We start from the raw sequence: 22,178 nt of genomic DNA, 5'->3' as shown, positions 1-22,178 counted from the left end.
AAATGCTCGTTCGCTCGAGCGATCTGCATCGCCAGTATACGTCGTACAGGCTCGTCCATATTCAATTTTTTTGTTGGCTTTGCAGCGAGTCGGTCTCAATAATAGAATATGCATGATAATTCGATTTGCGATCTAATCGTACAGTTGTTTGGCAGAATTTACACGGTAGAATTGTGATTAAACGATCAATCGATACTTGTGCAACTCATCCCTCAGCGATTTATGGTGCACCGCCTTTAAAAGCCTTTAAAAGTGATTATAATTTTAAGATTCTCCGATTATTTACTCAAACTACTCGTACGGTCTAACGACGAGAAAAGATTTGACAAAACTGAATTGAACAATGACAATGGCCGTGTTCGATATTCGGCTCGATTTCAAACTCGTCGAAATTACGACCTTCAGACAAGATCTCCAACCGATGTTTACAAAATGTCGAAAAATAGGTATTCAACGACCCAACAACGTATTATGATGTTGACATAATTGAGGAGCAGGGATGAAGAAAAAAGGCTGAGGAAACAGCGGGAATAAACACCTGTTATTTTATTCGATAAATTTAGTTGTTTTCATTATAAAATTTCGCTCACAGTCAGTCAGCTGCAGTCAGAAAAGCGGCTCCGAATTTAATGTATGCGTACGCGGAGCAGTGTGCTCTCAACTACGCTCGCTACGCTCGCATCATCCCTCCCCTCCGACTCACTATTCGACTTTCGGTCTGTCGGTCGCATAGCCACGATCGCTCGACAACGAGACGCGCGGCGACGATCCTTTCGTATATAATTTCTGCTCGTTTACGTTTATCGAACTCTGAGGCGCGCGCGCTCCCCACTTTTCATACCGGCGATTCTGTGTACTAGCGCGCGTTTCAAGGAGCACACACATTTCTCGATCTCTTTCTCCTTGTATTATCTCCTTTTTGCTGTTCCTCGCAACTACCTGTTGTGACATTTTCAACGAGCCAGAGAGAAGCGCCTCGATCAGGCACGGGAGTTTTGAATAAATTCATCTTTTCTGGCGGGTAACTTTTCGACATGCTTTTCGTGTATTTCGTTTGCTTCAATAGAACGATTTATTTCGTCAGTAATATTTCGGTTTACATTTATTGATTCGTAACATCGAGAATTTGAATCGGGCGATCACAGATTCTAGTGTAATTTGGAGGTTAAACACGGGAAAATTTGTATTTTTACGTTCTTTATAAAATTATGAATTTCGATATCATTCAAAAATTTCGATTTTTTTTTGCATTCTACGGCGGATCAGGTCTCGCATGTATACGAAGTGGTAGCATAAAAAAATATGTAGATTTACTCACGGGCTAGAATATGTTCGGAGTTTCAAGAACGGACAACGTAAAATCGTATTCCGGAGCAATCAAAAATGGCGGGATGGTGGACTAGGTTAATTATTTTCACATTGATTCATGGCTCATTTGTTCCGTAATAGTTTATTTTGATCTTAAGGTTGATCGAATTTTATAGCTATATGCATGGCGGCGCTGTTAAACTGGAACCTTCGAGGCTTCATTTCGTCGAAGTACTTTGACGATTCAGCTCCGGCTTCAACTATAACATTAAATCCATAATCCACAATGGTATTGAGTTCGCAGAGAAAATTGGAATTATCGATGATTTTTTTAAACGTTGATTCTAAATTTAGGTTAACGCAAAGAAGTAAAAGTTTGACTCATGTCAGAATCTCCGGGAAACGATAACCGGATGCATTAGGATCAGATGAGAATTCGAGTGACTAATGCCCACTTGAGATATTTTTCAGGACCGAAAAATGTATAAACTGCTTATAAGTGAAACTTGAAATATTTTGAAGTGTAACGTGGAGCTGAGTTTGACAAAGTGGAAGAAATATATATTTATTTATTTGAAAAAAATGTCGAGCTCGCAGTGGAGCGGGGAACTCTTATGGTAAAATATAAATACAGTATATTTTGTGTATACAATACCTTGGGACCCTCTGCAAGTCGTGTTGCGTTATTCGTAGGGGGGATGGGACAGGCAAGGACGGAGGAAGGGGGCTCGGGGACTCTCGGTTCCCCGACACGAGTAGTATAGCCGATAAAAGCGGCGAAAGGCCGCATGGCCGCTCGTGCGTGCCCCCACTGTGTTCCCCTCGTTCTCTCTTTCTTCCCCTCAGTCTCGTTCTCTCTTTGTCTGATTCACAGGCGTTTCAGTCTCGTCACGCTCGTCTCGCTCCCTCCCGCCGCAACAGCGGGTTCTTCACGGGGGCAAGAGAGCGCTGCTCCGTTGAGCGCGCGGGCTCTCTTATCGAGGACTTAGTCTAGCCCGGCGATCGCGGCCGTAAAGCTCGATCTCGTGCGTGAGCGTCGATCTTTTCAACGTTTTCGTTTCGTAAACCGGGACCGAATAAACAAAAAAAAACAAAATCAAAATAAGAGAACAATTATTTCGGTATTTTACTCGCAAATGCGAGGAATAGTCCGATCGTCGTTACGCTTTCGCTATTTGTTTATGTGCTTGTGTTTTCCTTTCAGTTACTCCGTTTACAAAACGAACATTTCGAGGTTATACGAAGGATCGCGTGTAAGGGAAAAACACGAATAGAGTGGTGCAAACAGAGAACGATCTAAAGCGTGGGCAGCGTGTTTCTTCTGGTTTCTCAATGATGTTTAATGTTAAAAACTTTTGTCGTATGAAAATGCCAAAAATTGAAGTGTGACGTAGAGTTATCGTAGTTCACTTTAGGAATGTCATAACGCATTAAAATACGGTGTACACAAACGCGAAAGGGTGCACGAGCGAAGGGCGCAAGCGCGTTTACGAATATTGGCGCCTCCAAACATTTATTTCTCGCTATCTGAAGATTTTATTTATTATTACAAGCTCGATAATATGTTATCACTTTAGTCTCGGTGTTCCGATGATTGCGTGAGCAATGGAATAACTCACGATGAAAGGATTCGGTGACTTGAGAAAAAGATCGCAGGAAAAAGTGAAGCAAATTGTGGACGAGTGACAGTGAGTTGAAGTTGGTGTCGCCACTGCTGGCGGCGTCGCAAGGGAGGGGTGGGGGTATACACAAGGATTCTCGAGTTTACATAGTCGTGTTTTCGAACAGGAAAAAATTAAAAGTGAAAAAAAAAGCGGCGTGCACATTATTGTGCACGTGTTTGTCGATGAAAGTCGTTCAACGAACGTGAAACAGCGAAAAGTGTTGGCGCGTTTGGATGAGCGAAAAATAAACATGGAGCATTCCACAAACGTATTTTATCGCGTCAAATGAAACTCCCATGCAGTGGAAAAAGTGAAATATATTATTGAAACAATAAAAATACATTTATTCCCGATCGATACACATCTACCGTGTACGCAAGTATACACATGTGTGTGCATAACGAAAGAAATAGTGAGGAACGAAGCGTTTGCCTCTTAGATGTTTTCCATGAGGGAGACGAGAGTGAGGACGGCTCATTGTGGTTACAATAAAAAGATAATGCTGCTCGGTAATATCGAATTAGCGGGGTCAGACGCGTTCGGGTTTAAAGAAAAGTGTTTGATTGGTAACAAAAAGATCGCAGCGAGAGGATTATTGTTCGCTACGAAGAAAAGTGGTGTCTGTACAAAAAAGGAAGAATATTTGAATGTGTTGTTGAGTGATCGAAAAGCAGTGAGGAAAAACAGTGGGGGCAACGGAGGCCACTTATTAGTCAGCGATTGTCACTGAGCTGGCTTACCCTGTGGTGGATTTAGGGGGCTGTATGGAGGCCGGGGGGCTTTTGCCCCGGCAGCCCCCGCAAGGCCCCCCCGGCACCGGCGTCAACGTATGCACGGGCGCCGTGCAGGGTCATAATTTGAACTTGCAACAACGTTTAAACAATCAATCGCCCTTGCATCCCGTTTTGGATTTGAATTCCGGTCCTCCTCAATTGAGTCTTACCAATCATCAGCAGTTACAATTACAACAACAAATGGGACAAGCGCCGGGTATGGGTGAAGTACTCACCCCCAAAAGACAAGCCGTCGTCGATCGTCTTAGGAGACGAATCACCGGCTACCGTAGACGTCAAACCGACTGCATACCTCGATTTGATCAAAGCTTCAACGGCCTTTGTGAACAAAATATTCAGGACACTCTCGTACTCAAACAACGTTTCCTCGAAAACAAGAACAAAAGACAGGCCAAGAAGACCGACAAGAAGCAGAACGAGAATGTCGGATTGTCCAACGTTCACGTGGTGAGTCTTTCAATTGCGAAATTTCTTTTTTCCTCGTAAATGTCGCTTGTCATTTTCATGTCATTTTTTTTATAAATCTCTTGACATCTCTCGATAACAATACAAAAATAACAATAAATTTATGAATTCAGTCAGCAGGCGATGAATTTTTTTAAATATGAATATTTTCAACCACTTTTCTGGTTTGAATCTGCAAAAAATAAACATTGAGAAATACTTAAGAGATTTCCAGTTTAATTACATGCCTCATTGGCTGTGTCTATAATTAAGGCAAACTATTATTATTCCGTGCATAAATGAAGACTTTGGGCCTTGAATATAATGAACAATTTTACGTGAACCTTAATTACTGAATTTCAGCCTTTCATCCACTGATCAAACGCAGAGTCTGACAAAAGGGAAACACGAAACGAATTTTAACAGTACTTGAGACGTTGAAGACCCTCGACTACGTTAAATATCGATAAATTTATTCTCCTTTCATCGTTTACCATCCGGATTTCTGTATCTGATAACGAAGATCAGATTTCCAGTAATCAAACGTTCGCACCGAAACGATTTAATAAAAACGCTTCAACTCGCATTACAGGGAGCTAAAATTTGTTTAATCGTTGGAAATAATTGTTCGCAATGTAAAATTAATTTAATTTGAAACAGACAATGATTTAAATATGTTGAACAACGTTGTTCCTGCTAATCCCTTAGAAAAGTTTTGCTCACGGTATATTCCTTAATCTTCAATAACAAGAACGGGACAAATTCGCTCGGCGAGCTTTCATTTCTCAGAATCAATGTGTACACATTTTCTCAGGAATGTATTTCCGAGAAATTATAAAATAATTCGCAGCGCTATACCTCCGCGAAGACAATTCCACAGTGGAAGTGTTTTTTGTTCCCTCGCATCAATCGAGCACGGAAATCTTTCTATTAGAGTCGTCAAAATCTCAGTGTAAAAAAATGTGACATTGTGATTTTCGTTTTGTGCGAGAAAATTAAGCTGCACGAATGTTTTCCTGTCCTCGTGAGTTGAGCCACAAAATTACGCTTCAACAGAAATGCCGATTAAATACAAAAAATTCTATCCAGATCAATCGAATCGCCCCATTTCTTTGGCGCTTCAGTTGTCACTCCTCGATCTTTAGTTGAAACATAACGAAATTTAATTCCGTCGACCATTCGAATCGAAACTACGTAGAAATGAGATGGAAGAAAAACTCTGTTTGCGAGGGGTATTCCGAAAGCGGCGTCTCATAATCCGAAACAAACTCGTTTCATCGTTCATGAATAATGTCGTTTGTATAATGAAAAAAAGACACGTGGTCACCCGGAGAGTTTATTGGAACGGGACGATCCACCGTGGCTGCTTCCCGTACGGTCGTGAATCGTAAACGTTTCTCGTGTTGTTTTCTCGTCGCGCTCGCCTTCTCGGAATGAGAGTCACTGGCTTCGGCCCGCTTCTCCCCACCACGGGGCGTTTGAGAGCACAACTTACAAACTACACCGTGCTCTCACAGAGACTCTCGGTTTCTCGCACCCGGGCTCATGGGGCATCGGGGACGGAAGTGAAAATGGTGCACTGTAACCAGATAGGATTCTTACGCTTCTACGTACAAATATCGAGGCGCGATTGATGAAAAATAAGAATAAAAAAAGCAAAATAGAGACCCGAAACCGAGACGATTGGTCTCGAATTTTTGGTAATTAGGATCTTTCGATCTGATTTCGAAACTCGAATCGTTCTTGTAACAGAAAATGGCATATAAACAGAATAAATGAGGCAACCTCGTCGAAATCGTGAGAAAATTTAAATCATTTTCTTCATTCTCCGTTTTTTACGATTACACACGTTTTGTGTACACGTGCGAATGATTTTCCTCAATCTCACTGCGCGACGTGTAACGTTCGTCGAGGCTCTCGCGGGGGCCGGCTCTCCGGCTGCTCCGCTGAGCGAGATTTCTTCGTTCCTTGTGTAACGAGAGAAGTAAACGTCCGAGCGTGTCCCTCCTCACCTTGGAGCGTTCAGGGATAATCGCGCGCTGTAAACAAGAGACTGTTTTATACGTGGAGCAGTTCTCGTTATTGGTCTCATAACGCACGGTTCTCCGCGACGGCGTCCCTAGCACCATTTTTTCTCTCATTCGGTGTTGCTGTTTTTTTCACACATTTCTTCCATCCACTTGCATTCTCGCCTTGAAATGTTTCACCGAATTTCTTATTTCTCGAAGAAACTCGCGTCTGCGCAGCGAACTTGACTGCCTTCGTTATTTCCCTTTTTCCATATTCGTAACGAAATTTATATGCCCGGCGGTTGTTCCCGAAGTGAATGAGATATTTTTCAGGCCAATTCCTCCGAGCGGCCCTTCGTTCCTATTCACTCGAGATTTTTTTCATACCTGAATGAAGGTTTGAAAATTCGTGTCTGTTTTACGATTTTTCCGAATAATCGTCTATCTCGAAAGAATGAAGCGGTTTCCGTGCCGGAACAACGTCCAACGTCAGATTCTTTTGAGTTCGCTAACTCTCAGCGTATTTCGTGATGTTCGGGCTCGCTCGCCCGAGACTTTTATTTGCCACGAGCGACCTGTACGCGCATTCGTGGCTGAGTAATAACGCGGAATTCTGTGAAATCCTTGATACTCGAGAGAATAAGATAAACCGAGATCTAAAGAGGTTGTGAAGAGGAGAGGAGCGTCTCGCCGAACGAGGCGCGAGAACTGTTTTTTCTCATCGATCACAATCAGCCGCGCGCACATGCCGTCGTCGAGTATCTCGGAGAGTCGTAATCGCGAGCGTGTCCGAACGAATATTAAATCGGTTCGAGAAATAACGAGCCTTTCAATTTGTCCGAAGCGAGCTGAGAAATGTCCTTACCGCGGGTTTTCGAGTCGGAAAAAGTACCTGCGTCCTCGGGGCTCACCGGGTGTCCCAGCGTTTATTGCTCACCGCCAATTTTTCCGATCCCGACGCACGCTCGCGCGTACCCGCGCACGCGCGCGCGCACTAAATTCTGCCCCGTTGGAGTTTGCTTCGAAATACAATGAAATTGCCTTAATTTATCGCAAAAATCAAGCGTTTGATAAAAGCCCGAAAAACATACTGAAAAATAACGAAATTCAGGAAATATCAAAAGCATCGCTGCGCCCTCCGACGATTAACACTTTAATACCATTCGCAAATGTATGTACACGCTGACTGGACGGCAACTCCGATCGTCCCGCAGCAACGTCTGATGACGACGTCATGCTCAACCTGCGGCGCCTGCTGCTGCCGCGTGTCCTGATTTTCAACCCCGCAGTATAACTATAACGCAGTGTCACTGTAGCGTAAGTGCGATATACCTGAACCGTTACAATGACCGGTTGTCCTCCCTGCGACAGAGGAACCTCGATCTCTCGTACAATATTATAATGTACCTATTCACGTATTTATAAATACTATACACGCAGTTGTGTGTTCGCACCGAGCACAGGTTTAAAGGGGAGTGCTGCGACGAAACGCTTCGGACGTTGGCTGCCTGCGTTCCGAGCTCGAGATCTCAGGAAAAATCATGAAAACCTCTGCGACGCCACCCTCGAGTTGTTCGAAATTTTTGTGCGCACCACCTGCGGACGATCCTTCTTTCAGGTCTTGAGTTAACCGGTCACTTTGGCATCGGGAAAGTGCCACGATTTCTCCATTGTTTCGATAAGTTCGAGGGGAACCTTTCGGATTCATTGACGAGCTCGTGATCAAGTTCACTCTCTCTCTTTTTTTTGGAGATGGAATTGGAGATTTTTCCGTGTGCTGACCGAGGCAAATGTGACTTCAGGCCAGTCGTAGCACGAGTTGCAGTCCTAAGTAATTAAGACTTTGAGTGTAGCACCATCGCCGGAATGATGTAACGTGATTGCAAGAGTAATTGGACGAATTAAATTCACCCGACAGTTTTTACAGGAATGAGCAAAACGTTAGTATTCGCTTCTGATTGAGATTGAACGAGTGAATTAACTGAACACAATTTATTACGCATCAATTATTACGAATGAAATTTTGGGTTCAATTAATGGCTTGTCAATCCATTCGTCAAAAACATTAGTTGAAAAAATGTATTTACAATTTCAAATTAATAACTCTGACATTAATTTAAAGTGATTATATCTTTAATTAGGGAATAAAAATCGATCCAATTTAGACACCGATAAAATACGATCTTTCGGGCATGATATACCTTAAATTCAAAGAAAAAAGATTAAAACAAAAGCGTAGACGGCCTCAAACATTGCGTAAAAATATCGCGAGTTTCGTACCCACGAACAGTGGAGTCTCTCAGAAGAAAAATGCTTACACAATGAAGTTTGCAACGCAAATAATATAAAAAAGCTCTCCAATAATTCCAGTAATTCTCCAACCAATTTCGTCGTCTGCTGCCGAATTTGCAATTTGTAGTTTTCAACGTTCGACTCCAACGTTGAAAACTTCGGTGTCGTAATAATGCTCCCGAGCCCCGGTTAAATTCAACAAGAATCGTTTATCAAACGAGTTTCCCGATAATTGTTAACGAAAGTCTCTCCGCTGACGTGATACGTCAGGAATGGAGTGATTAGAGGTTTTCGTCGTTCGAGGGCGAGAATGGTAAGGTTATGAGCTCGTTGGCGGATTAGAAGGCGTTCTTGAGGCGAGGGTGAAGAACGTGGGGTTGTCGACGAACGTAGGTCGATCGTTACGTAGAACCTTTGCTTTCCCTCTCTCGTTCTCTCTCCCTCTCGCATTTTCCTCCCGCATCTATATGTACAAAAATATGTGTGTGTATATCAGTGGATATTGTACGTCCGAACTTTATGTACGTACGTGTACATGACTACATGTATTTACGTTCGAACTAACGTGCGCTAGACCTCGAAATTACGTCAATGCTATACAAGCGAAACGAGCGCGACGCGGACATGTATGCGATGTTATTTCTACATGACGTCAAACCTCCTAGCACCTATAACAAATGGTTCACCCGATAAAAAACGTCCGCGTCCAAGTTCTCAAACATTTTTAAAGCTTATTATTTTCATTCTCAACGTATTCGCGTACGCGAGCTGATTACGTTGAGAAATAACTCCGGCGTTTGTCGAGTTGTGACGAATTTAAGGAGAAGATCGTGCGTTGCTTGTCATTCAAAAAAACAGTTGAACTTTTTTCCTGTTTTTATGATGAAAGAAATGCTTCAAATTTACTCTCGCAATTATTAACATTTTTTGTAACTTATTTTAATAATGTGAAAACAGCCATTTTACCTTCCACTGTTTGTGTCGTTATTACTCGTTAACCTCAAATAAGTGTTTTTCTTTTTCCATTCCCAAGTGATGTTCACCGGTAACGAGGCTTTCTCGAGACATCATTGACTTCTAAAAATATTATATTTGCTTATTCTCGTTTTTGGTTCTTCAAAGTTGGGAGGATTCTGTTTCATTAAATTCAAATCGTCGCACAGGGAGTGTGCCCGTCATAAGAGCCTACACGCAGAGAAAATTCCAATAAAAATTACTATGGTGCCATAGGAGCAGGGTTCTATATCATAATATTTATTAATTCTTACGAAAGTACATAGAATTGTTTTCTCGACAAATAGACGCGCTGTAGATCCACGCTGTAAGTTTCTAGCATATTTCCAAATATCAATTCTCAAAGTTTGAATTTTCGTTTTTCATTAGATTCCCCCTTAATTCCCCATATTCGCACAAAATTCGTTCGGGGGGGCCTCGATTGTCAATAAAATTCTTCTACTCCGTGAAGCTCGATAACGAAGTATTGATCGATTATAAACACAAGCTTACGTGTCGTCCTCAATTCTCATGGCGCGTGGATATTTTTCGACGCAACTCTGTATTTTTTCCCGGTCTTCCGTCTCTGAAGATCGTGTTGTTCCATTCCAATAAAAATTCATGTTAAAATAATAAATTCCATATAGCCTCGAGAGATCGAGTCTCCTCGATTTCGACCAGAGCTCATCCAGACATTATTCGCGAAAATTTAGTATATACGCGCGCACATAATAAAGTGTCCATATCGAGAGTGAGAGCGCGGTAGACGCGACATTTACTCCTGGAGTAAATATCGCTCATTGTCCTTTGCGTGTTCTTCGTCTGTGTCCGGCGTCGTATTTCCGCCCTTCGTACCCTCCCGGACGGGGGTAGGTGCGCGGGGGCTTTTTTTTACAAAAAGACTGAGTCCCGGCAGACCGAGAGACATATTTAGTCTTGGGATACACACGCTCGCTGCGTATTCAATACGCAGTAAAACACGTAATACACTCCCTCGCCACTGTCGGTTTGAGGTTCTATTATTAGCTCACTTTCTCATTGAAATACAGACGTAGGAGTACGGTAATAAGCGAGGGGAGGGGGCGATGAGGAGGGCGGGGGGGGGGGGGGGGGCGAATAAAAAAGAAGGGATTGCGCGAGTGGGTCGTCGTACCGTTTGCTGCCATACTGGAGGTTCCGATTTCTCCTTTTTTCCAATTCTTCTTCTTCTTCTTCTTGCATCTCGTCAGAACTGACGGTTATCAAGAACCTCCGAGCACTGTATCCATGTGGAGGATGCTCTGTATTCTGGGGTGGAAAACAAATATTGAGGAGCGAAATTCGAAATGGAGCCGCGATCGGTGGGCCGTTGGACTGACAAAATTCATTGATCTCAATATTCGGAAGGGGATCACGTCGGTTCCTCTCGCGAGGTTTTGACACGATGACGCCGATTGACGGAGCTCGATGTTGATAACGAGCCGTTCACGAGATAACGAATCGTCCCGAATGCATCTTTCTGAAGCACGTTTTTTCTTTCATTTGCAGCCCCTTTTTTGCTTAGATTTTCTCCACTCGATTGATTTTTTTTTCATCCCTGCGGACAAGCGTCGTTCTTAATTTCGGAGCTCGTCCGTTCCACTTGGGAGTGAAATGACTATCGGTTTTCTTATCCTTGATTCTGCGGATCTTTTCCAATGTTCTTTGGGTTGGAAAAAATGACATTCGTTTTTATGACAGAATTGCATCGGTCTGCTTATTGTGGAAAATTCGCAGGAGAATGTTTTTTGAATTTTTTCGAAATATATTGGAGCAGAAAAAATATAAAAACAATAGAAAGAGTTCAGTGTACAAGGAAAAAATTACGCTGAAGTTTGCAACGTTGGAGTCCAACGAAATCATCTTAAAAAGCTCTCCTATAATTCCAGTAATTCTTCAATTTCGTTCCCTGCGAATTTGCAATTCGTATAGTTTTTCAGTCTACACCGATGCTTCGAGAAACGAAATATTGCTCAATTACAAATGTTTTTTTCCTTCACTTCGTTGGACTCGAACGTTGCAAACTTCAGCGTCGTATAAAAAAAAAAATAATTGCAGGCAAAAGAAAATGAAAATTTCGTGAAATGAAGGAAGGAACAGCGTTTGAATATTTATCATAAAGTTCCCCCACCCTCCGTATCGATACACAAACAATTTGTATGTAGGAACGAAACCAAAATGGACTAAGCCCCCTGCATCGACTCAGACCATGCTCGACTACAGTTTTCACTGCCTCGAGTACGTATTGGCATTACAGAAACGCAGGTATACGAGAGAGTGAATGGATTGCCACTGTATGAATAAGTGTCGAGAGCATGGAGTTAGCGATGGAAAGCTGTGGGAATCGAGATTTCTGGTATGGAACGTCGACCCATTGCCGCCATGAACCAGATTCTTTGTCTCCGTTTCGTCTCTTTGTTTTCCTTTTCTTCGTCTTCGCAGAGTTTTCACAGTCTTCGCATTCTTTTTTTTCCCTTTTTTTTTTTCATTATCGTGGGTGCGCGGACATTAATGCATAAAAGTGCATCTTTACCGGTTCGTTAAGCCAGCACGATACTGATGACGGACTGTACGTATGCATTCGTATATGTGCATTCGTGCATAATATATGCTCGTACGTACGTGTATGTAAACTTGAGTGATACTCTCGGCAAGTGCCTCTCCTCTTGCCTGATTTTCTGCGTTGCTCTCGAGACGAATGTTATTATTGCTCATCACCGGCCTTTTCTTCTTTCCTCCTCCCCACTAGCGAGCACCAAACGCACGCGTGTGCGCTTGCAGATTCCTTCGGTCGCTTATTATTTTCATTCGGAATAGCGATCGTTCGAATTCGTTCGTTTTCAATTTTGCACCAAAGCTTTTTATTCTCCATGGCAATGCAAAGTTTCTTCGTTACTTCGGAGGTGTATTGAAAATAGAAATTCGTTGATTCAACTAATTTGCTTGTCCAATAAATCGTGGAAATTGAAATCAAGCTGGTTAGCCTGAAGGAACGTTTGGGTGATTCGAACTCTCGATTTGTTTGTTCAAATTGACATTTCTGACAAGGATGAAAGCACCCTTTCATCGACGAAGGTTTGTTTGGTTTCACAAGTTTCAGTCGTTTTCCGGGATTTCATGATCCAACGATGTTTTTTAAGGAATCACCAAATTTCTTTCTCCAGAGCTTTCACCTGTGGAGAAAGAAAAAAGTAGAGGCGTTGCATGTGTTTGGAGTTCTTCCGGTTCGTTGTGGACAGGGAATTTCTCGGTTCGGTTCGAAGCTTGAAAAATCGAATAAATGAACGACCAACTCGCTGACTATTTTGACTTGGACTTATTGGAATAAAAATATTGTCTAAAAATAAAATTCTTAATGATCGCGTTAGCTCGATGGAATGTTAATATTTCGAGTGCTCATAATTAATATTAGCTTGTAAAATTGGTCTACCGTTTCATTCGATCCATGATTGAAATCCAGTGAAACTCGTAATTCAAAGTAAATCATACTTTGTGCAAAAATTCATGCATCTTGTAAAAAATTTTCTTATCTAATCTGCATTGAATATCCCATTGATGCGCGTCACGGTTCGAGTTTCGATGGGCCTCGTACCCTGCTTCTTATTGATTTTCACTTCATTTTTGTTTCCTGTAATGTGATAAATACACCGAAGCTTCACAACTGTCTTATCACGTTCACTAGTCCTCTGTGGCATTCGCTGTGAAATGCTCCAGATTATCATATACTCACTTTACGTATGCAGAACTCACGACCGCCTTTCTCTCCGCGCTCTCCAGTATTCCTCGAAGGATTTCTCTCCCTATTTTCTCTTTTTTCCCGATCGTCTTTGCTTTTGCCATCGTTTTATGGAGCTTGCGTTGCACGGTCAGAGGCACCATCGTTGTCATTATGGTTGCTCGACAACTCGCATTACAATCCATTAGTCGAACGCCCACCGGCAATTTAGTACGTTGGAATCGAATGCTGCAACTCAACAACCGCCATCGCCCCCTCCGCCGGCCTCCCTCTCCCTTTGACCGATACTGTACGAAACTTTATTACCGTGCAACTAACAATGTTCTCGTGTTTGTGTTAGTGCATATGTTTTATGAGCTTATAGAGATATATTTATACATAAACTGACAAATGTACATCGTACATGTAGTACATTCGAATAGCATCAGAGGCAAACTCCTGCAATCTTCCCTCTGACCGTGTTCCGTTGGTCAATGCGTTATATTTGCTGTACGCTATACGTGGGTACTGGAAATCATCCTCGATTACACCACCGATATCTCTTATAGCGAGGCTTTGTGCGAATGAGCATCAACGCGACAGCGCACGACGCTGAAGTTTCCAACGTTGGAGTTGAACGAAATGAACGAAAAAAACGTTTTTAATTCACCAATTTTTTATTTCACGAATCGTTGGTGCAGCTTGCAAAGCTACGAATCGCAAATTTGGCAGGGAACAAAATAGGAGAATTAGTGGAATTATATTGGAGAGTTTTTGGACTCCAACGTTGGAAACTTCAGCGTCATGACAGCGCTCTAACAATTGTTACTTCCGCCTTGGCAGGGCTTGAATTCCGCAAAGCTTTTCGTTTGATATTCAATTTTTTTTGGCGGATATCGACATGGGACGAGCTGGTTTTTCGACCCGGGGCGCTGGTCAGGGCTCGCGAGGAGGTGGAATAATTTTTTCAAATATCCTCCGTAAAACGTTTCCAATTTTCCAGCAGCCTCCCACTACCGACGTGACCCGTTTTATCTCGAAGAACGCGAATTCCGAGTCGACAAGTTCGTTATTGAGGTAAAGTGTCTAACGTAATGAGGGTAGTTTTAATCGCGAATTCTGACGAATTGCTTATTCATGGAGAATATCGAATGAACAGAGCAAAAGTCTTGTGCGGTTAAAACCGACACGAGATCGTTTCATCCCCTTAGTAACATCTGGGCTAGTTTGATCTTCAGAAAGACTCGAAAATCGAACTGAATATAAAATTCGATCCTCTACATCAGTAGACGGATGAATTTTTGCTCTATTTCGAAAAATTTCCGAGGCATGGGACTGCGAAGTGCTGGCTCAGGTTCCACGAATTAGTGACCAACGAAAATTGGACTTGATAAAAAAATTGGACTGAACTTTAGGCAAACTAAGACAACAGCCAAGTTAATCCTCGCTTCGAATCATTTTCATTTCTTTATCGCGCATCATTACTCATAGCAGTAGCGTCTTGGCAATCGATCGATGACAGTTGCTCTTTCGTAATGGGGGAAAAAACATAAAAAAGCAAAGTCGAGTGAGCGCGAATTGTTTCACGGGTTCTTTTTCCTTTGTATCTAAGGATCTTTCCGACGTTTTTTTCTCTTTCTCTCGTCGTGTGTCCGCTTGGTGACGGCGTGACTGACGCGCCTATACAGCAGCATTGGGGTAACCGAGCTTGCCGAATGGCTCTGCTCACCTTGGACGAGAAGTTGACAGGATCTCGAGAGGCGCGGGTGAGGGACAAACCTCCTCCGTCTCCTGCTCTCTCTTCCTCTCTCTCGCTTTCGCTCTCTCTCTCTATACGCGTGTGATTTGCATCACGTGGTGCAAAACCACGGACTCTCCTGATTGGACGGATTCACAGACACCAGAGATTCTCATTTCGAGGATCATTTTTTATGTGGATCATCATTAACTCGTCCTGATCTGGCTGGCCCCCTTCGATACTTTCCCTTCAACCAATAAACTCAAAAAAAATTTCAATCGCCATTCTTCCTGTCGCGGCAACCACATCGCGATCGCGCGCCTTACACTTTTCATCAGTCTTATGATTCTTTCGACTCTTCTCATTCCTCCACTTTTCCAAGCTCCTACGTTTTCCAGATTTATCTCATACTTCGATGTTAGATCGCAGCACGCACTTACCTTCAAATCAAATTAGCGACAGTTTATACCGAAATTATACAAGACATAAATTATATTTTCACGCTTTTTACGAGCCTTATAGACTCCGATCACGGATCAAAGCGTATCCAATTAGTAAATGACCAAGAAAAGGAAAAAGCCTTCCCCCCCTCGCGCCTGCCCTCCACAAAATGAAGCAAAAAGTGATTGCCACTTGGACGCAGCGACGCTTGGGAGTTCGGAAAAACAAAATGAAAGTGTTCGTTCCACCGTTAACAGCACATTTGTACAGAAGTGTTGGCGAGCTTGCGATTACGAACGAGGTCTATAAAATCCCGACTCGTTTAATTGTAATTCCTTTCTTTATGTGTGCTCGTGCGTGCATGCGGATAAGGTATATATGTATGCGGAAAGATTCGAGCAATATAACTAATGCGCGAATGAGGCGCGAATGGAGATAGTGGGGGGAGGGGGGGGGGGAAGGGAAGATCATAAGTGGCAAAAGACTCGTATAAAATCTGGTATGAGGATGGGGGGAGGGTCGAGGATTTCGCATGATTTTACACCGAACTTCTGACGACACGAGAATCGCGCGAGGAGACCGAGTCGGTACAACAGCACGCGTGGCACGTCCGTCGTCTCTCGTCTTCTGGGTGGTCAAGACAACGAATGAATTCCATTCGCTGTACAATGGCGTTCCCGAGACATTCCGTTTTGCTGAGCGTTCAGACGCGATCATCCGCGCCGCACAGAAACCTCTATGATCTAGCTTGAATCTATAATGGAGAGCTGAATAATCGCACGATGCGATAAAGAAAGAAATAAAACGAAGACGGATCACCCGATTTTAGCGCCTTTGAGGCCCCCGCAAATCGTTGGAGTTTTCACTCTTTTGACGCCGCGACTAAATCCTCGATCGCTCTCTCTCTCTCTCTCTGGACCTCCTCATCTTTTGACGATTCGACGAAATATCGAGAATTCTCGCAAAGGTGTTTGTACGAGGACAATTCAAGGCTAGAAACTCCTTTTTTTCTTCATTCTTCTTCTCGCTACCTTCTCCTTCCTCCTTCGTGTGTCCTGCTCGTTCTTTGTGTTATTTGTAGTGAGATATCCACGAACACGGACCTTCGCGCGGCCCTTTCCTTCTCGTTCGATCTTCCCTCCTTATTTTCGCATCGCACATACTTTTTTCGATTAAATTCTCGAATGAAATTAACAACATGGCAGGTTCGTGGTCGCTACACCAACAGCAGGACCGTCTCCGGACAGATGAGATCAGAAAAAAGTGTTAATCGACGAGTCGCATTAGAATTTGTAATCCAAACAACGCAAGCGCTAAAAAATGCTTGTGGCCAATTGTTCAAAAAGCGTTGAATCGATGGAGAATGTTTCGCGTGTGAATTATTCGATCGGCATTAATAAACGGAATATTCCTCGGCCGATGAGCGTATTAGAAGTTGCTTCGTTCCATGTGTGTAGTGCTCGCAGTCGCCTACGATGGTATCCGGTCAGTCCGAGGTCGGGAACGAAAATTACACTGTTCCACGAACGCACTGCGGTTCGCGCGGTCCAGCGAGAGGGTGGAGGGACAGAGGACGGACATTCTCCCCCCTGTGGGTCTGCTGTCTACTCCTCTCGTTCATATGTGTCTATCGTCTGTCTTGTTGCGTGGGTATACATCTCGCTTCTACGCGTTACGTATTTGGAGAAAATCATTTCTGTAGAAAGATTCGTGCGCGAAAGTCCAGAGCACCGATTCCCCCGGTCGCGATCTCCCGGGCGAGAATCTCTGATTTTTCGACAAGCGCGCGCAAGCGTGAAAGATGAGAATTAAGAGAACGATCGGAGGAGATGAGGAGAAAAATAAAAAGATGCGGAGACCGAGATGATCTCGTATATGACGACGCTGGTGAAACAACGCCGCGCGGGAACACCGCGCGCTGCTGCAGGAGGAGTTTTACCTCGAGGCTCGAAAATGCCAATGAATAATCTATCCATCTCGCTCATCTATTTTCTCTTCTTCTCTCCCTTCCTTCGAGTTGTCTCGAAAGAATCTTCATAGTCTGGAACCGCGTCTGTGCTCAGAGTCCGACTACGTTTCATCGCTCTCTCTCTCTCTCTCTCTTTTTCACTCTTTCTCTCACCATTTTCGTTTCGACAAATAGTTCGGAGTCTCCGCGATTAGGGATAAACGAGAGATGTCGAACTTTCTCGGAGACATACTTTCGATGTTTTGCAAGCGTCAGCTACGTGGATATCAGTTGAGACAACGATATGGACTTTGTTGTTATTCCAATCGGGCTTACCTCGCTCTCTGTCTCGCTTGTTCTAGATTGCTCTCGCTCATCCTCCGTATCTCATTCTCCTTCTCTCTCTCTCTCTTCTCCATTCTTGCCTTTCTCACACTTGCACTCCGTAGTCGAGACAACCGAGCGATATAAGCATAGACGCATTTCTTTCCTCTCACTCGTCTGGACGCTGCGAGTGTTAAATTCCGGCTGGATGACGCACGCCCGGCGCGCGGTAAAGCGCTTTTTTCGAGCGCGTTTCAGGCATCGATATTGTACCGATCGAACTACCATTTTCGGCAACATTTTTCTTCTTTACTTATCTCGAAAAAAGATCGCTTCAGTCAGAAAATTAAAGCGTAGAATGACCGAGACGTCGATGAATTTTTATGATTGAGGAAAACCGTCGAACGAATATCGTCCTTTGCTGTGCTTCTTTTTCCATCCGTTACAATAGAATCGAGAGGTTTAACTGTCTAATTATTTTTATGAGTCAGAGGCCCATCAATTTTTATTTGAGATAAGAAGACTCAAGGATATTCTTCGTGTTATTTCGGACAATTCAGCATTCGAACACACCGAAATTATTTTCGTTTTGTTTTTGAACTCGGCTCGAAAAATGAACGTCATTTTTACGAGATTATGCCAAGTTGAGACCGAAAATTGGAAATCGAAACTTTCGGCTATTTATTCAATCGAAATTCTTCACCAAGACTGATAGACTTTTAAGACTTCAACCTGTGAACGCTTCTTCACAAAGTTTTGCAGAATTTTTATACCCGCCGTAATATTTCACAGTTACAATCGTTTTTAATCGAAATTTCGATTGATCGTCCAATGAAATATTAATTGATTAAACCGTGCACTATAAATAAGAGCGACAGGTTCAATTGCCCTTCGGAATACATCGTTATTTCCTCTAATTTCATGACCTGCTAAGTTGTCGTTTACGAGGGTTTTGCGGACGGCATAGCGGCAAGGCGAACAAACACTTTGGAACACGAACGGGTCATAGGATTGTTGCGAGAATAAAAACGTCTCGTGGTTGTGTGAACACACCCCTCAAAAGCGTCGAACCGAGGGCAGACCGCGTTACGAAACACGGTGTGCAGGGCTCTTGTGCTGCTCTTACAGAGCTGCATCCAATAGGACAAGAGGACAGAAACAAGATGTTCGAGAGAGTTGGAAACACCGAGTGAACACGCGAACAAGATAGAGAGAGAGAGAGAGAAAGCAAGAAGGTGACAGGAAGAAACACTAAGAAACGGAGGCGAAGAGAAAGAGAGCGAGTTCACGCAAAATGGGTGAAAAAGAGAAGAAAAAACTATTGGGACTGAAAGAGGAAGAGACTAGAGAAGAAAACTAGAAGCAGAGAGAAACGAGACGAAAGGAGGGAATAAGGAAAAGTGAGAATGACAGAAAAGGGAGGAAACGCACGAAGAAAAATATAGAGAAAAAGACTCCCGGAGAAAAGCAAAGACAGGGAAACCAAGAGGAGGAACGCGATGGGGGCAACAGAGAAAAGGAGCGGGCGAAAGAGACCCTTGACAGACTTATAGACAGGACGAAGGGAAGCCCGAGAGAGAGAAAGAGTTGGCAGAGGCGCCGGGATGTGCGCGCACGAGTGTGAGTCTGTTCCTGTGCCGTATGGTGCACCGTTCCTGATGCTTTCTCACACGGAGCACACGGAGAGAGCGAGAACGCGCGTGGTGCTTCTCCGCTGCTGTTGCAGCGGCAGTTCACTATGCCTTAGGCTCCTTTACCCTCTCCCTCGCTCTTTGCCCCCTCTCGCTTGGACAATCGTGAATCCGCGCTGCATGTTACGAACGTCAACTAGCAAGAGGGAAAGAGAAGCGCTCCGCGCTTCTTGGTGAGCGCTGTTGCCGCTTCCTCACGCGCTCTTTATACCGACTCTCCACGCAAGAGCTTCAGCTGGGCGCGCGCTACAGGAGCTCTCAACCCGGCGATGGTGGGGACATCTCGACTTTGTAGCACCACAAATCTGTCATTAAAATACACAAGGGCGTATCTTTAGCCACGCGGGAACGAGGTTTATGCACTCGTGACTCTGAGCCACCGATTTGTAGAGCGAACGCATCGGGGATCCGAGCCATCGGAAGGGGCGCATCGAACCTGCATTAGCGAGGCTACCAACGCCCTCTTTTCATCTCGAGCCTCTACTCTCTTATTGAGAACTTGCGTCCGATGCGCTTAGAGTCAAAAAGACCTTTGAGCTCTCGTCGGTGCAGGGATTTACACTGTTCTCGCTTAAGGACATCGATATGCATGGAATTATGTGTGTGTGTGCGTGCGTGTGTGCATGTGTGCCCGTGTATATTTAGAATATCGTTTGTTTCGCCGTGAACTGTGTGCTCCGAGTAGCGGAGTCGCGCTCACGAGAGCGGCACACACTACGCGCGAATATCCCAACAGAGCGAACGTACAGTCCCCCGCTATTATCTCTCTTTCTCGGTCCGTCCACGGATCGAGAATATACTTTGAACCGTGACGCCTTATCGTTTTCAATAAGCATCGCTCCAACATCCAGAACGTGTTCCAACCACTTTTACTATGCTCGCCGCGATCCTCTCCTTTTTTTCTCTCTTTCTTTCCACCTCTTTTCTTTCTCTACCCTAATTCTCGTATTGTCGACACTGCTAACGCGAACATCGACTCTTGCGACGATTTCTTTAACCCTCTACAAATTATCCGGATGCACATGCCTACGCAGGTATTCTTGCCTCTCCGCGGTATATTCTCTTTATGGATTTATTTTTCTTAAACGGCTATACAACGTTGATCAAGGTTTTGCCCGCAAATAACCAAGCCGTGATTTATTTCACGTTTGCATTCTCATCCACTCGATTCTCCAAGTACTCCCTGCAATTTTTCAATCTTCGATTCTCCTTGATCGGTATTCCCTCGTGTTTCACCGACACGCTCACCTCGCTAAACAAATATCGGCGAATCAAAGCCGTGCCGAGTGAATAATCGAATATTATTATTTGCTCATCGCTCGTTACGAATTTTCTATCTGCCAATGTGCAGTGTCGGAATACTGCCCCGATACAAACCTAGGCGAACGCGTCTGACGACCGGAATTCATTGAACCTGATAATAATTGATCGGGACGACCGATTTAGACCGCTCAGTGCCAACTATTACCAAAATAATCTCAATGTTCAACTGCTGTACTCTCTTTCGAGTGGGCGCGAGGCTAAAATTATACATTTCTTTTGGAATAAAATCTTATCTGTCTTGCGTCAGAGGCTTTTGAGTCAATCGATTTTATTCCTACTCCACGAATTTCGCCTCTTTATCACGTAACATCGTCGCAAATCGCGCGATCCGTTGGTGCGGTGAAAGATACGGGATACAGAAACTCGATTCGTTTATTTTATTTTGTCTTTCAAAGACTCGCGCCGAAAACACGAGAGTTCCGAAATTGACTCCTGAAAAATGTTGTTATAGAGTTCTCACTTGACAACCGCCGATGAAGTAATGAAAATACTGAGCCGTGTTCCATCAACTTTGCACACGTTTGGCGAAGGCGATGGTTACGAGGATAATTGAAAAGCTTGAAAATTAGTTGAGAACATTTCCACCTCGAACACTCGCCGTTGGGGAGCATATTTTCGAAAATTTTGATTGACCGCGAGCTACGTATTTACATGGAAAATAGGAAAGTCGCGTTATATTGTATAGAGTAACGACGAATAACCTCAGGACGTTAAAACGTGAAGGATTCGCGCGCAACGAGGTCACCCGCACCGTCACTGACTCCGTCGTCGTGCTGCCACGACGACAGTAAGAGTGAAATCGAGACATGAACTTTACTCTTTAACAATACTCGACAATCGTACCTCTCCAATACTCGCTCGTTTCTACCATTTAATGAGCTCCAACCAAAACGAATTTTTATCGGTCTGATAAACGCTTCGTTTTCATTATCGCGTTGGAATACCATTCATAAAAAAGCAGTTGGTTTGTATCCGCGCATGGAACGGTGGAAATACTCTTCGAAACTGTCGATTAACGTGTGAAAAGAAATCTATTTTTTGATGAATTTGAATGACAACTAGCATTCACACTTTTCGATTCTTTCAACCCTCTCAACGTCGCTGAAACATTTTTTCAACGTAATCGCCGAGTGTATGATACGAAGCTGCCAGCTAAGAAAAGGTAGAAATTCCAAGGATTTTGGATCAGTGAATTATTACCTGAAGATTTATGTCGACGAGACATTCGAATGAATGTGAGAATGAACTCAAGCGCTTGCAGAAAATTCCACTGAAAGGGCTCGTCGTAACTACGACTCTGAAGTTTGCGACGTCGGACTCCAACGAAATGAAGGAAAAAAACATTTGTAATTGACCAATTTTTCATTTCACGAAGCATCGGTGTAGGTTGAAAAACTACGAATGGCAAATTCGGCAGGGAACGAAATTAAAGAGTTACTGGAATTATTCAGTTATTTCAACTTCAGCGTCATATTC

The 22,178-nt window shown here is 43.6% G+C and overlaps 1 protein-coding gene across 2 annotated transcripts in view; it reads left to right on the top strand.

Annotated features, from left to right (window-relative positions):
* The first annotated feature begins 2,307 nt into the window (after positions 1 to 2,307).
* Positions 2,308 to 22,178, top strand: part of LOC122406493 (neurogenic protein mastermind-like) — a 157,380-nt gene continuing 137,509 nt past the window's right edge. For both annotated transcript variants that reach the window (XM_043411970.1, XM_043411969.1), the window contains exon 1: positions 2,308 to 4,213. In XM_043411970.1, the coding sequence (XP_043267905.1) occupies positions 3,737 to 4,213 (477 nt within the window). In that variant the 5' untranslated portion in view covers positions 2,308 to 3,736. The remainder of the gene's footprint in view (positions 4,214 to 22,178) is intronic.

Source organism: Venturia canescens, chromosome 2 (genome assembly GCF_019457755.1).
Source record: "Venturia canescens isolate UGA chromosome 2, ASM1945775v1, whole genome shotgun sequence".
NCBI classification, from domain to species: Eukaryota; Metazoa; Arthropoda; class Insecta; order Hymenoptera; family Ichneumonidae; genus Venturia; species Venturia canescens.
Note: the sequence above shows the minus strand (reverse complement) of the source record. Positions and strands in the feature narration are given on the sequence as shown.